We start from the raw sequence: 15446 nt of genomic DNA on the forward strand, positions 1-15446 counted from the left end.
CCATTTCTTATCAAATTTGAGTTTTATAGAGACGACGTCGAGTTAAATTTTTTAATTTTAATCTGCGGACAACCGATCAAATCAAAACTGGTGAGTAACGATAATAGAGACTTTAAAATGTGAAATGATTACAAAGATAAAACAAAATTTAAAATACCACAATGTTTTTGGTAGATGTACATCATACGGAAAAAAAGAATGAAAAATCTGACAACTACTGGAAAGAGATTGCGGTCAACAACAAAATACATTCGTGAAGTCCTTGTGTCACTTGTTGAATATCACCACATGAAACCTTTTCATCCAAAAGACCTTTCATTTGCATCTATCAATAATTTTGAATTTAAAACAATTTTTTCTTTGTATTTATTTATTTATCAGTCCATTTAAAAACAAACATGGCGAATATCTTTTGTTAACTAAAACTCGCTAAATAAACGATAATTGCATCATTTTTTTTGCGTTTAAACCATGCAAGGAGTAAAAAAGAAGTTTATTCCGCCTCCGGAAGCTCCGGTGTTCGAACCGTCATGGGAGGATTTTTGTGACCCTCTAGCGTATATTGATAAAATTCGCCCAATTGGTGAAAAGTATGGTGTCTGCAAAATTCGGCCACCACCGGTTAGTTGGTCCGCCGTTTTCATTCATTTGTTTATTCATTTGTTTGTTCATTCATTTAACTTTTCATTCATTTATTTGTTTGTTTGGTGTTTGGTTATTGGTTTGATGTGCATTCGTTTTTTTTGGTTTGTTCTTTATCCCTTGCTGAATTAATTAATATTTTTGTATTATTTTGTAAAAAAAATCACTCCAAAAAAATAAAATTTTCATCAAATTAAAATTGAAATTGTGACAAAAATTTAATTGCATGCCACACTGCATTGAAGTGTTGGTAATTCATTCAGTAAATTGTAATAAGATATAAAATAGATAAAAATAAATGTTACTTGACATTTTATAAACTTTATTTCTATTATTTCATTAATATAATAATAATAATGTAATGATGTGAATAATAAAATAAAAAATAAAATAAACTAAAAATGATGTTTCAAAATCATCCTCATTGTAGTCATGGCAACCACCATTTGCTGTTGATGTTGACACATTCAGGTTCACACCAAGAATACAAAAACTCAATGAACTTGAGGTACTTACTCGTTTCTTCATATCACAATAATTCTTATTTATGATTAAATATAAATTGAGTTAAATAATTAATATTAATTATTATTAATTATTAATGTTCTAAATTTTATCACCATTATTTTCTATCAGGCATTATCTAGAGTTAAACTGAATTTTATTCACTTGCTGACTAAATTCTGGACATTACAGGTTAAGAATTAACATTATTTTTTTTGTAAAATAACTATTGTTAATATTATTATTAAATTAATTTTTTTAATAATTAGTTATTTTTAAATTAGAGTAATTAATTAAATAATATATTTATCTAGGGCATAAAACTGAAACTACCAATGATGGATGGAAAGTTTATTGATCTTTATTCGTTACAAAAGGCAACTTTTTTTTCCTTAATTATTTTTTTAATTATTCTTAGATATAATTTATTTTTATTAATATTATTTATTAATATTATATATTATTCATAATATTTTTATTTTGATAATTATGGTCTATTTGTCTCAATGGTTAACTTAACTTATTTTCCAATTTGTCTACACCAACCAACAGATAGTAAAACGCAATGGCGGGTTTTTTGACGTCTGTCGACAGGACCAAGGCTGGATAAAAGTGGCACAACTGATGGGCTATACCCCAGGTCGAGGCTGCGAGCTAATTCTCAGCCAGCAGTACGAGAAGATTTTACATCCGTACGATCTATTTCTGTCCGGAGAATCCCTAAACGCTAAGGTTTGTTTCAGATTTTTAGGGGGAAATTTAGAAATTTATTTTTAGATGGAACTTTGCTTACGATAAAAAAAAATAAATTTTTCAATTGAATTCTACATTCAAAAAAGTATATTTTTTCTTTCTACTATTTTCTCCCCATCTCACAGAAGTTCAAAGAAATGAGACAGTACGACTTTAAAAGTGAACCCAAGTTGACGAACGGAAAATTAAAAAAGATGCGAAGGATGGTCTCAACACTGGTACATCTATTTATAATCTTTGTTAATATTATCATTATTATTATTATTATTATTATTATTATTTATTATTATTATTCTTATTTTTCAGCCATGTTACAGAAAAGAAGAAGCAGTCCCAGCCAAGATAAAAACCGAGGCCAACGAGTCGGCCAGTACAAACGCGCCTACTAAAATTGTCATCAAGCAGCAAAAGAATGGTGGCAGACTTTTGAATTTTTTCAATATTTTTTTTACTTTTTTTTATATTGCGGTTAAATGATTGAATTGGCTGATTGGTTTGTTGGCTGATTGTTGATTGGATGACTGGTTGACTGGATGACTGGTTGACTCATTCATTCATTCATTCCATTCATTCATTTATTCATGTAGTTTATAGTTCTTTTTCTGTTTATCCAATTGCTTAATTTATTTTAAAGTGTTGCTCATGTACCTTATTCTTTTCAGAGCAAGACCAAATGTTGATGAAGAACGACCCTCTATACGTCTCAAAGGTACATTTGAGGGAGATGAATTATTTCTTTAATATAATTTCACAATTTAAATTATAACTGCAGTAATAATATTTATTATAATTATAATTTATTAAATAATTAAATTAAATAATTATATTTATTATAATTATAATTAATATTGTTGATGACCCGCAGGCAGACCAATATTTCTGTGAGGTATGTGATGGTGGTGACGACGAACCTCTGATGCTCTTGTGCGATGGGTGTGACCACGCCTACCACACCTACTGTCTGATGCCCCCCCTAGAGAAAGTACCTCCCGGCGATTGGATGTGCCCCAGGTGTATTGCCAAAGTTTGTCTCAAACTGATGTTCAACTTTTTTTTATATGGCAAATTTATTTCTATTAAAAATAGGTTTTTTTTGTAGCAAAATATCAAAAATATTTTAAGAATCAATTAAAAATCTTACAACCACAACTTCATATAACTGCAGTGCTGTTTGTAAGTAAGTAAAAATCAGTTTTTGTTTTGGAAAAGACTTCATTTTATGTAGAAAATCCACAAAAAATTGAGGTTATAAGCAAAAAAATGTTCTCCAGCCTAATTTTAACTACACTATCATAATTTGTTTTAGTTAGTTTCTTCGTTCTTTTGTCAAATTTTAAGTTATTAAAGTTTATGGCCCAACCTCCGACAGAGTTGTCCTGTCGTTCCTGTCATCACATTCGAGATGTGATTAATTATTATTTAATATAACTTAGGAATGTCTTGGACCGATGGAGGCTTACGGTTTCGAACAGTCACCCACCGAGTACTCCCTCGAGAGTTTCGGCATCATGGCAGATGGTTTTAAAAGAAATCACTTCAATATGCCCGCACATGTCAGTCGATGGGGAGGATGATGATTGTGGTAGTGAATTGTGGTGGTGGTGATGTTAAATAATCCTTGTAACTTACGACATCATCATTGTCATTTTGACTACATTCTCATAATCTCAACCAATGTACATCATCTTCATCATCAGCTGCTTCATTCACGACATCATCATTATTACTAACTCATCACCCATCATCATCACCCATCATCATCATCAGCTGGTTCCTTACTCAGCCTGTGAAGAAGAGTTCTGGAGATTAGTGGAATGCTTGGAAGAGGATGTGAGCGTGGAGTACGGGGCCGACATTCATTCAGGGGAGCAGGGGAGTGGCTTCCCAACTGAAAAAACTAGAGATAGATTTTCTGGGGATGAGGTTACTGGTTAAACTTTTGTACTACTAACTACTACTACTATTATGTTTTACTAGGTACTGGTACTAGTCTTTTGTTTTGTAGTACTGAATTTCTATCATAAGTAACATTGACCGCAATCTGGATGCAAAACGAAGATTGATTGATTGAATTTCTATAATAAGTAACAATAGTAATAGTAGTAGTTGTTGTAGTTACTTTAGCAGCTATAGTCGTATTTGTAGTAGCCACAGTAGTGGTATTAGCAGTGGCAGTAGTAGCGTTCATATTATAGTTGTAGTGTTATAGTATTAATAATTGTACGTTGAAAATTGCTAGGAGTACATAAAATCAGGATGGAATCTCAACAATCTGCCTATACTGGACATGAGTGTTCTTAAGCATGTCTCTGTTGATATATCTGGAATGATGGTGAGGTTGTTTGCTTGTGTGTGTGCGTGCGTGCGTGTCTGTTTGTGCGTGTGTGTACGTTCGTATATGTATGTTTTTGTGTTTGTATGTACTACGTATGAACAAATTTTTGAAGGTACCTTGGGTTTACATAGGGATGTGCTTCTCCAGTTTCTCGTGGCATATTGAGGACCATTGGAGTTATTCTGTCAATTATATGCATTGGTTCGTCTGATCCGCCACATACATCCATACACACGCGTTAACACACACACACGCACACATAAATACAGACATACATATCCAAACATACATTCATACATACCCACACACACACACACAAAGGGGTGAGCCCAAAACATGGTACGGGGTTCCTGGCTCCCACGCAGAGCTTCTGGAAGAATGCATGATGAAGGAAGTCCCTGAACTCTTCAAGGACGCCCCTGACCTCCTGCACCAACTGACCACCATCTTGAATCCCAACATCCTTATGGATTATGGCGTCCCTGTAGGATCTTTTCTAAAATTTTCGAATTAATTAGTTGACTAATAACTAAAAATTAATAATTTGATAAAAATAAATTATTAATTAAATAATTATTTAGAATTATTATTAGTGCGTCTCAGTAGTTTCATGAATAAGCAGGGATGTCTTTGCATTCGAACCCTGTCACTTCGACACTTGTGCCAGACACCTGAACCATTACACCACGGTTGGTTAACATTAGTTAATGTGCCCCAGGTCTTCAGGACAGACCAGTGCCCTGGTGAGTTCGTGATAACCTTTCCGAGGTCGTACCATGCAGGGTTCAACCAGGGCTACAACTGCGCGGAGGCAGTCAATTTCTGCCCTCCCGACTGGGTTTGTGTGTGTGCGTGTGTGTGTGTGTGCGCGTGTGTGTTGTGTGAAGATTTGTTGCTGGTTGGTTGGTTGGTTTGAAGGAATAATTGATTGATTTATTCATCCATTCGTTTGATTCGCTGATACACACACACACACACACACACACATTGGTAGATCACACGCACATACATATACACATACATATACACGACGGTACACGAAATGCACGCACACACACGCACACTCAAACACAGGTACACATGGGCAGAGAATGTATAGAAGACTACAGGAAGTTCAAGAGACAGTGTGTCTTCTCCCACAACCAACTCCTCTGTGAGATGGCCGAAAAGTCCAAGACACTAAACTTGAAGATGGCCGCTGTTGTACACGATGATCTGATCATAGTGGTCGATAACGAGAAAAAACTTAGACACAAGATGGCGCTTGCTGTAAGATAGTTTTTTTTTCTTTAGAACAATCGTTCGCTTGGTTATATGTTGATTGGTTTAAGTTTCTTATCTATATTTATTCATCTGATTTGATAATATTTTGGGTGTTAATTATCTCTGTTTTTCTATCTCCATCCTCTTTTCCTCTCTTTTTCTCTCTTTTTCTCTCTCTTTTTTTCTCACTCTCTCTCTTTCATTCTTTCTCCAGGGCATAATATTAACGGAACGCTTCCACTACGACCTGGTCGAGAATGACGACGACAAACAGTGCGACGTGTGCAAAACTACCTGCTATCTGTCAACTCTCCATTGCCCACTCGACCCAGGTCATCGGTTGTTTTCATTGGCTGGCTGGTTGATTGCCTGATGCGTGATCGGTCCATTGGTAACTGTTTGGCTGGCTGATTGGTGGTTGACTGGCTGATTTGTTGGCTGGATGATTATTAATATTTGTATGTAAGAAGCTATTTTATTTTTATTTATAGTTATAATTAACATCATAATGTAATGATCATCACCATCATAATCCCCATCGTCATCATCATCATCATCATCATTTTATGGCCACAGAACGTCTGATATGTTTGGAGCACGATCCAATAGCAGACATGAAGTGTCCATGCCCGCCATCCAGTCACATCATTCGTTACAAGTTCACAAATGACGAGCTCATGCAATTGGTTGAAAATTTAAAAGTTCGATCGATGTCATTGGACAATTGGAAGGCCAAGGTCAGGGAGGTTCTGTTCTCTACCAATCAGAAGAAACCAGGTTATGATTGTTTTAAAAAAGATACTGCATGAACGTTTACCATTACTAAACATGTATATTAATAATGGAACAATGCAGACATCTCATACTTGAAAGAGTTGCTGGCAGAAGTGACGTCAGAGAACCTACCCCAAGATGACCTGGTTTCGAAACTTCGTGAAAAGATGACCATGTGTGAGAGCTCGGTCGAGATGGCCAGGGAACTTATGAATAAGAAGCTCAGCAACAGGTCAGTCAGAGTTAGGGTTAAAATAATAACAACTGTGATTGTTGTCGTTGTTGTGTTGTTGTTGTTGTGACTTGTTTATACCATCTTTCCAACCAAAAATTAAATGGTTATAACGGGTTTTTTAAAACCCTGCTCTTATTAGCTGATAGATTCGTTACCTATATATTAAATTATACAACCAGACAACAGCAGCAGAGATTGTTAGCAGCTTCGTTATTGGACCAGCAGCAGCAGCAACAGCAGCAGCTACATTCGCCTCCTCATCACCATCTTCCTCCTCCTCTGCAGCAACAACAACAACAACAACAGCAGTTTGTTTGCCGGTTGAATTTGTTTGAATTGAAAGCATTTTGTGACAGAGCAAAGGATTTGCCATGCACATTCAAAGAAGCTGGTTTAATTCAGGTCAGTCTCATTTGTCTTTTCATTGGTTGACCTATTTTTGGCTGACCTATTTTATCGAATGCAGTGTCTTTTTTGCTTCTAAAAGTTTTACAGCTATGATGTGAAATAACTGAAAATAATGTATAATAACTGCAAAAATCTCATCATAGGATTTGCTGGATAACGTGCTGGTGCTACAGAGAGAGGTCGTCGGCATGCTGTCCAGCGATTCTATGCCCATCCCGAGCAGGTTGCAGGAAATTATGGATTGGGCACTGAGTCTCGATGTTGAGTTTCCAGAACTCCCTAGATTACAACTGGTCAGTTTGTTGGTCGGTCGGTCGGTCGGTTGATTGGTTGGTTAATCGGTTGGTTGGTTGGTTGGTCGGTTGGATGGTTGATTGATTGATAAGAGGACTGAAAAGGATTGCGTCAAGATGAGTTAGAGTAGTAGATTGAATTGTTTAAAATGTTTTACTACAGCTCCTCGCGCAGGCAAAGTGGCTGAACGAATACAACAACCTCTTCAGCAGCAACAGCAAGTTAACCCTGCCCACCCTGAAGAAGCTGAACGACACGATCATAACAGGGGCGTCCGGGGTCTTCCATCCCCTCTACCAGTCGTCCATTAACAAGGTCAGATCGCTCGTCGTCGTTGCTGAGTCTGTTGAAAGAAAAGCTGATCAGTGTCTTAGGGACAGGTTAGTAATGATGATGATGATGATGATGATTAAGATGATTGCAGTGATTATGATGATGATGATGGCTAAGATGATGGCGGTAATTTTGAAGAAGGTTAAAATGATGGTGGCGATGAGGAAGAAGATGAAAATTTTGATGGTTTATGGTGTCATCTTGATGGTGCAAATGATGCAAACTCTATTTTCTCTCTCTCTCTCCTCTCTCTTTCGATCTTATAATCAGTTTATTTAATGTATATTAATCTAAACAATGGCAGGCCGACTATACAGACGCTGGAGTTGATCATCAACGAGGCAGAACCCCTTGCCTCCGTTGACCTCCACCAGCTTGTCAAGGTCAAGGAACTTATGAAGGAGGCCAAAAGATGGCAGGACCTGGCTCTCACTCAAACAGTTAATTATTTTTTATAATTAATTTTGTTAGAAATGATAAAGTTAATTATTAATAATCATTTGTTTATTGATTAAACTCATCTATCAATCATTCAGTCAATCAACCAACCAATTGATCAATTAGTCAACTAATCGACCACCCTAATTAATCAATCAACTACTCAGAGCCGAGGTCACGGTCTACATTTGGATGAATTAGATCAGCTGATCGAGTTGGGAATGGGAATTTCCGTACGTTTTGAGATCTTGGATTCTCTACAGAATCGTTTAAAAATGGCGACACAGTGGAAGCAAAAAGTTTATAATGCTTTTTTTCAAGGGTCTAGGAAGTCCATTTTACAGGTTAGAAGTTTTCTCTCAGCTAAAATTCCGTATTTGTGTTGATCTTAAACATTTGATTGTTTAAACTGTTTTGAATGTTATTTTGATTATTTTACTAGTTGTTAAGATTATTGTTGTTGTTGTAGTTATTGTTATTATCGTTGTCGTTATAATATTAGCCGTGGTTCAAGGAGTTAGGTGTAAAAGTGGATTTGAACGAGAACATCCCAGGTCAAGGTAGGAGAGGTCCTGCGGTCCAGTTCTCCAACGATGGTACATTTGTATGCCCATTCACTTGTATCACTGTTAGTTGTCATTTCTTTGTTTTGAGGTTCTAATTTATTTTAGATTGTTTAGACTTTGTGTGTGTGTGAATGTGTGTGTGTGTGTGTGTGTGTTTATGTTTTGCTTGTTTACATTTTCATGCATAATTATGTTAATTTATTCGAACCCAATGACGTCATCAGTTGGACAGCTTACAGTCGGTTGTCAAGAAGACTTTCACGAAACTTGTATCGGCTCGCAACGACATCAGGAACAAGTTATACGAGTGTAGTAAGGCCATCAATGCACTTTCAAACAGCAGCGGCAGTAGTAGCTCTAGTGGTGGTAGTGGTGTTGGTGGTAGCGTTAGTAGCGGCAATTGCTCGTGTGGTCGACACTTAACTGAACATGTTAGATGCTGTGTTCTCTGTACTATAATTTATTATGGTTAGTGGTGGGTGCATTTTGCTTTGTGTACTTTCTGTCTTGTTGTGCTTTAATACGTTACTTATTGGTAGTTACTTTAGTATCTTTTACTTGTTACAGCTGATTGCGCCACTTTGGCCAGTAGTTTGCCACAACAATCGCAGCAGCAGCATGGTTCTAGCAACAAGTCAAGTGAACGACCAACAACAACATCAACAGCAGCAACAACAACAACATTGACGCCATTGGACAGTAGCAACACCAGCAACCAATCATCTTCATTGCCGTCATCCTCGTCATCATCTATGTTTGCAAGTTTCACGACCAATAAGATGAGTTTCATGAGTCCTCCTTCGTTTCCGGCAACCAATAAGCTATTTAGTACATTCCCCATGGGCAATTCTGGCTTATTTTCGACCAATAACATTCAAGGCGGTCTTTTCCAGACTAGCCAATCATCTCCATCTAACATATTTGGTACAGCCAATAGCATTTTAGCACCTATAATGCCGATTAATAAGAATTTTACACCGTCTTTGAATGCATTTTCTCCAACCAATAACAGTGCATTTTCAGCAACCAATAGTAATCCTGGGTTGTTTCAATGGTCCAATCAAGGCCCTTCTAAAGCTTTCTCACCGGGTTTTGGAAGTGGAGGTCTGTCCCCTCTAGCCAATCAAGGTAGCTTTTTATTGACTGTATAAATATTTGATCATTTTCATTTTGAAACAAATTCATGCTTGGTGTTGAAAAATTTTTTTTTGCAGTAACCTGTTAGTCTAATTATTTTAAATAATTATTAAGATGTTGTATCATTTATCATCATTAACATAACTATCATTGTGGTGGTGTTGTTGTTATCATTCCCACCATCAATCATCATCATCATCTTCATCATATAATTTCCTCAAGATGTCAACAACTCTAATCGAACAGGGATCCAGCCGACAATGAAGCTCTTCTCGCCTACGCTTTCACTACCAACAGCCACTAACAACAACAGCAACAACAACACTTTCCAAACACCAAACAACAATCCCAATAACACTTTTTCACCAAACAACGCCAAAATCAACCTCTGTGACCTATGCAAAGATTCGGTTGACAGGCCGACCTATGATGAGTTGAAGGCTCTCGTGGCAGGCTGGTACAACATGAGTGGGGTCTGTATGCCTGAGGGCAGAGCCCTCCTCTACCTGGTTGACCTCGTGAATGAGTGGCAGCAGAAAGCTAGGTGGGTTTTGCTAGGGGTGTTGTTTTTGATGTCGTTGTTGGCTGTTTTGAGTTTTTGGGTAAAAAAAATTTAAAAAACTCTTTCTAGGAAAGTATTGTCATCTAGAGAATTGGTCGTAGCTGTAGGTCTGTTGGATATGCCATCTACCGATTTGAAAGGTTAGTACACTTGTTTTTCTAAACTTGAAGTCAGACGTTTGAGCATATTAAATTCATTTTGTTAATCAACCATTTATCCAATCAAAGCAATTACATTTGTTTTTTGCCACCCTGAAATCTAATTGGTAGACGGCTCGTGGATATCGACCAATTGGATAAGCGATCAGATGACCCGAATAACGGCTGACCCGATTTTCAGGCCTCGCCTCATCTCATTGGACGTTAGCATGGCCACGCAGACGACCTTGACCGAGTTACTGGTCGAAATGTCGGCCCTGAATGTTGAGACGGAGGAGGTCATACAGTTGAGACTGCTGCTATACTCGTGCTACGAAAAGATCGTGGTTTGTTGGCTGTGTGTGGTTGTGTGTGGTTGGCTGTGTGTGGCTGGTTGGTTGACTGTGTGTGGCTGGTTGGTTGGCTGTGTGTGGTTGGCTGTGTGTGGTTGGCTGTGTGTTGTTGGTTGGTCGTGTGTGGCTGGTTGGTTGGCTGTGTGTGGCTGGTTGGTTGGCTGTGTGTGGCTGGTTGGTTGGCTGTGTGTGGTTTTATTAAAGGTGATGATGATGAGGGTGATGAAAATGAGGACGAGAATGATGATGACGAATATTACGATTGTAATAATTGTTATATTACCAAGAATATTTAAAAAAAATCTTCCACTAAGCCACCCAGCCGATAAAAATCATTATTATTACGTAAAATTTTAAAACTAGGATTAGGATATAATGTAAGTTGATTATACAGTGAATAGCAGTAGTTTAGTTTTAACAATTTTAAAATAAAAACCAAGGAAGACAAAATATGTAATTGCTTTATATTAAACATGTTGGCCAACTTGTAGAAATGACACATGTGATTAGATTTTGAAAGATGAAATAGAATACATATAGAGAGGTATTTCTTATAGAATACGTAAAAAAAGTGTTAGCCTATGATTTAGTAGCATTTTCGTTATTATCAACAAGTTTGTTTAGCTTTTGTGGTGCTGTTAACTTCGTTCGTCGAACATTTAAACGTACAGCCTGTGTTAGGCTGAACTAACACTAGGATTGTTTGGTTTTAAACTGTGAACTGTTTGTGCTATCTCTATCATTATTTTTTCTTTCAATTTATTTTCTATTTTTTAAAGTTTAAATTGAAATAAATTAAAGAAGTGTTCAATTCTTAGTTCTGGAATTTTCCCGTATTCATGGCAACATGTTTTGGCAGTTCAACTTTATTAGCAACACGAAATTTGATAATTTCAATTAAGCCTGGCAACTTACCTTGCTTATTATTTAACCTCTGAATAAGTTTGAAAGGTGTTTTATCTAATTTTGAACCATCAAGATCATTAGAAATTACCTTTTTTACTATAATTAAAGTCTTCCAGATTGTAGAACTTTTTAACACTATTAACAAACGATTCGTTGTCAAGTGAATTAGAGTTATTAAATGAATAAAACAAAACTTCGTTAATTCCAACCGATCGAGTCGTCGCCATTCCAAGAAATAAATCCATCCATCCATTCATCCAGCTGACTGAATCAATTCGCAAAGAGGAAGAACAACGAAGGCAGGCCAAGATGGAGGAAGAGAGGAAGAAGAAGCAGGAAGAAGCTGATAGGCTGAAGAAACTGGCGGAGGAGAAGAAAAAGAGAGAAGATGATGAACTGAAGAAGAGAAAGCTGGAGGAGGATGAGTTCAAGAGGAGAGTCGATGAGGAAAATAATAAGAGGAGGAAGTTACAGCTCGTCGACAGCATGAAACGTCAGCAGCGTCAGCAGCTTGCTGGAGATTACAACGACAACGATGGTGACGGCGTTGCCGATGACGACGACGATGATGGTGGTGGTGGTGAGGATGATGTAGCCAGCGACAGACAACAACAAAACAGAAACAAACTCAATAACCAGGTATCTCCAACAAATGGTACGACCCAAAGCCGAGAAACTTCTAAATTGAAACCATCCAAAAAGCATATATACACCGATGATGAAGACGACGACGATGACGACGTTAAAATAAACAGCAGAAGCGATGACGACTATGGGAATGGTGTTGATGGTAGTGATGAAAAGAAGACCATTGACACCAGCAGTGATAATGTTGATAGGAGTAGCAGTGATTATCTCAAGCCAAATCAAGCTCAGCCATCTCGTCCAATGAAAAAGTCGGAAAAAATAATGCAGAAAATGAACATCCAATCAAAATTAGTTAAACAAGTTACGTCACCATCGTCGTCAACAACAACAACAAACAACACCCAAAAAACTGCTGGCAATGAAAGGTTTAAGAAACTTCTAAAGAATGATGGTAATTCAGATGATGATGACGATGACGATGATGATAGTAGCAAGGTTGTTTACAGAAAGGACGATGATGATGATGATGACGATGAGGATGACGATGACGATTACAGCAAGAAGAGGAAGAAGAAGAATAAAAGAAAAAATAATAAAAGTAAAAATAACGATGGTGACGACGACGATGATGTTTCAAGACGTAAAATGAAAAAATTCGGTAATAATAATAATAAAAAACTGGCTAAGATGATTAAATCTAATGATAACGTTCTAAAGAAGAAAGAGGCTTCTGGAGGTATGTTGCATTGGTGGCAAGAGTGATGATGATGATTGTTATTGTGGTGATAATGATGATGATTGTTATTGTGGTGATAATGATGATGATTGTTATTGTGGTGATAATGATGATGACGATGTTGGTGATTAGGTGATTGTGAGGATGATGATTGACATTTAGCAGGTGGCAAGAAAAAGTTGAGGCAAAGAGAGAGCCAAGCAACGAAATCGCCCACGTCGTCATCAACGTCATCGTCATTCCTCCCGTCGCCATCGCGACTCGCATCTCCCAAACCGTCGTCGTCTGCAGCTGCAGCAGCAGCTTCATTGTCGACCAACAAAAAAGATGCTAAAAGAAAATTTAAGAAGAAGAAACGAAGGAAAAGGAAGGACGATGATGATGACGACGATGATGAGCATGACGACGACGACGACGACGATGATGATAATTTTGAAGGATTCATTATTAAAGGAAGTGAAGCTGCTGTCGCAGCTACCAAAAAGAGACAAAATAATCACAAAAATAACAATAAGAGTGATAAAAATAGTAGTACTGTTGATAGCAATAATGGTAGTAATTCTACCAATAATAATTGGGAATACTGCTCATTTACTGGCTGTTTGAAGCCTACAGGTTAGTTGGCTGCTGCTGCTAATGATGATGTTGAAGACGATGATGCTGATGATGATGCGCTGAAATACAAGCATATAAACATACACATACAGGCATACAAACACGGACGTACACCTACAAACGTATACATACAAATAAGCACTCACATACAACAAACACAGAAACAAACATACAGACAAACCAACATACATACAAACAAACCAACATACAAACCAACGTACATACAAACAAACATACAAACAAACAAACAGGCGACAAAGTTAACTGGGTTCAGTGTGACCTCTGCGAACAATGGTACCACTTGGAATGTGTGGGGCTGGATGAGTTACCCGGCGAGGAGGAGGAGTTTGAATGTCAATCATGTCTTCTTTCAGCCAATCAGAGCACATGTAGGAGCTCCGCTAAAAATAATGATGACGACAACAACACTAATAATAACAATAATAAAATCGATAAAGATAGTTATAAAAGTAGCGATAGAACTATGAAAGTTTTGAGCAATTCTAAAAAAAGCAAAGGCAATAATAATAATAATAATAAGACAGAAAAACATAAGAAGAAAAAGAGTAAAAAGAAACGAAGCGATGATGACGATGACGATGATGACGTCGGTGATGATGATGACGTAGACGAGAGGAATGATGATAGTTTAGTTAGAAATAAAAGAACTAATGATAATAAATTGGTTAAAAAAGATAACATGGAAAAGGACCGTAACAACAAAAACAATAATAATAATAATCAGAAGAATAATAATAGTAATAATAAGGAGAAAAATAAATTAAATTCATTTGGTTTCGCTCTTACAGGGGCTTCCAATGTATTGGCAGGGAATAAACACAGGAATAGTAACAATAAAAACATTAATAACAATAATAATACCTCTTCTACTACTGATAATAATAGTAATAATAATAATAATAACAATAGTATCGACAGAGACTGTCGTAAGAAAATTCATAAAAATAAGAGTAAAAGTAAAAAGGATGACGATGACGTCATTAAGAAAAAGATTGTAAACGACGACGACGATGATGATGATCACGATGATGATGATGATGATCGAAATGATGATGATGATGGGGATAGAGTGAAGAAAAAGAAAATGAAGAGAAAAGAAATGAATAAAAAGAGCGGAACTTCAGCGCCGATTAAAAAGATTGTTAAAGAGACTGTCAATCAAAAGATAAGCCGGACTCGGAAAGAATCATCATCATCGTCGTGCTCATCATCATCATCATTATTTTTGCTACCACCATCAGCAGCAGCAGCAGCTACAACATCTTCATCGCTCCTTATGACGAATAAAAACAGTAAAACTACAGCGTCATCATCGTTATCACTACCGAAACCACCACCATCACCGTCGTTTCCACTAACACCACAGCCATCATCATCGTCGTCATCATTTTTAGCACCACTGCCTAAAAAGTCATGGCTCAACTCTTCGCCGCCGAAAAAATACGATGACGACGACGATGAAGATGATGATGAAGAAGATGGCCGTGGTGCTATTAACCGGGCAGCTAGTAACAGTAGTAATCGGCATAAGAGGAAAAAATCGCCACGCGCTGGCGACAAATGTAGTACTGATAAAAGCAGTAAGAGGTTGTCATCGTCATCGGCATCGAACTTTGATAATTATATATACACACCCTGGCTGGAGAAGAGGTGATGATGACGACGTGATGGTTGGATGATTGAATAGTGCCCATAGGAATTATGATAATGATGGCAATGATGATGCAGATGATAGTAATTGAACTGTAACAAAAACATTAACATTTGTAAATATATACATACATGCATGTATGTATGTACATATAATGAACATATATGTATTTTTATGTGTATATATATATATATA

The 15446-nt window shown here is 36.9% G+C and overlaps 1 protein-coding gene across 1 annotated transcript in view; it reads left to right on the forward strand.

Moving 5' to 3' along the window:
- Positions 1-471: 471 nt before the first annotated feature.
- The window catches only part of HELRODRAFT_194466 (hypothetical protein), a gene marked incomplete at its 5' end in the record, with an annotated part of 15525 nt that continues 550 nt past the window's right edge, over positions 472-15446 (forward strand). The window contains 33 exons of the mRNA XM_009031685.1: positions 472-621; positions 1073-1150; positions 1279-1338; positions 1699-1878; positions 2025-2117; positions 2206-2314; positions 2562-2608; positions 2765-2923; positions 3333-3452; positions 3667-3822; positions 4139-4231; positions 4347-4435; positions 4556-4718; positions 4953-5072; positions 5309-5503; positions 5712-5829; positions 6074-6274; positions 6353-6503; positions 6686-6908; positions 7058-7174; positions 7371-7588; positions 7846-7981; positions 8482-8607; positions 8770-9013; positions 9212-9649; positions 9905-10226; positions 10314-10384; positions 10514-10728; positions 11902-12536; positions 12786-12964; positions 13130-13579; positions 13831-14576; positions 14967-15180. Of these exons, the coding sequence (XP_009029933.1) occupies positions 472-621; positions 1073-1150; positions 1279-1338; positions 1699-1878; positions 2025-2117; positions 2206-2314; positions 2562-2608; positions 2765-2923; positions 3333-3452; positions 3667-3822; positions 4139-4231; positions 4347-4435; positions 4556-4718; positions 4953-5072; positions 5309-5503; positions 5712-5829; positions 6074-6274; positions 6353-6503; positions 6686-6908; positions 7058-7174; positions 7371-7588; positions 7846-7981; positions 8482-8607; positions 8770-9013; positions 9212-9649; positions 9905-10226; positions 10314-10384; positions 10514-10728; positions 11902-12536; positions 12786-12964; positions 13130-13579; positions 13831-14576; positions 14967-15180 (6616 nt within the window). The remainder of the gene's footprint in view (positions 622-1072; positions 1151-1278; positions 1339-1698; positions 1879-2024; positions 2118-2205; positions 2315-2561; positions 2609-2764; positions 2924-3332; positions 3453-3666; positions 3823-4138; positions 4232-4346; positions 4436-4555; positions 4719-4952; positions 5073-5308; positions 5504-5711; positions 5830-6073; positions 6275-6352; positions 6504-6685; positions 6909-7057; positions 7175-7370; positions 7589-7845; positions 7982-8481; positions 8608-8769; positions 9014-9211; positions 9650-9904; positions 10227-10313; positions 10385-10513; positions 10729-11901; positions 12537-12785; positions 12965-13129; positions 13580-13830; positions 14577-14966; positions 15181-15446) is intronic.

Source organism: Helobdella robusta (assembly GCF_000326865.2).
Source record: "Helobdella robusta unplaced genomic scaffold HELROscaffold_77, whole genome shotgun sequence".
Taxonomy (NCBI): Eukaryota; Metazoa; Annelida; class Clitellata; order Rhynchobdellida; family Glossiphoniidae; genus Helobdella; species Helobdella robusta.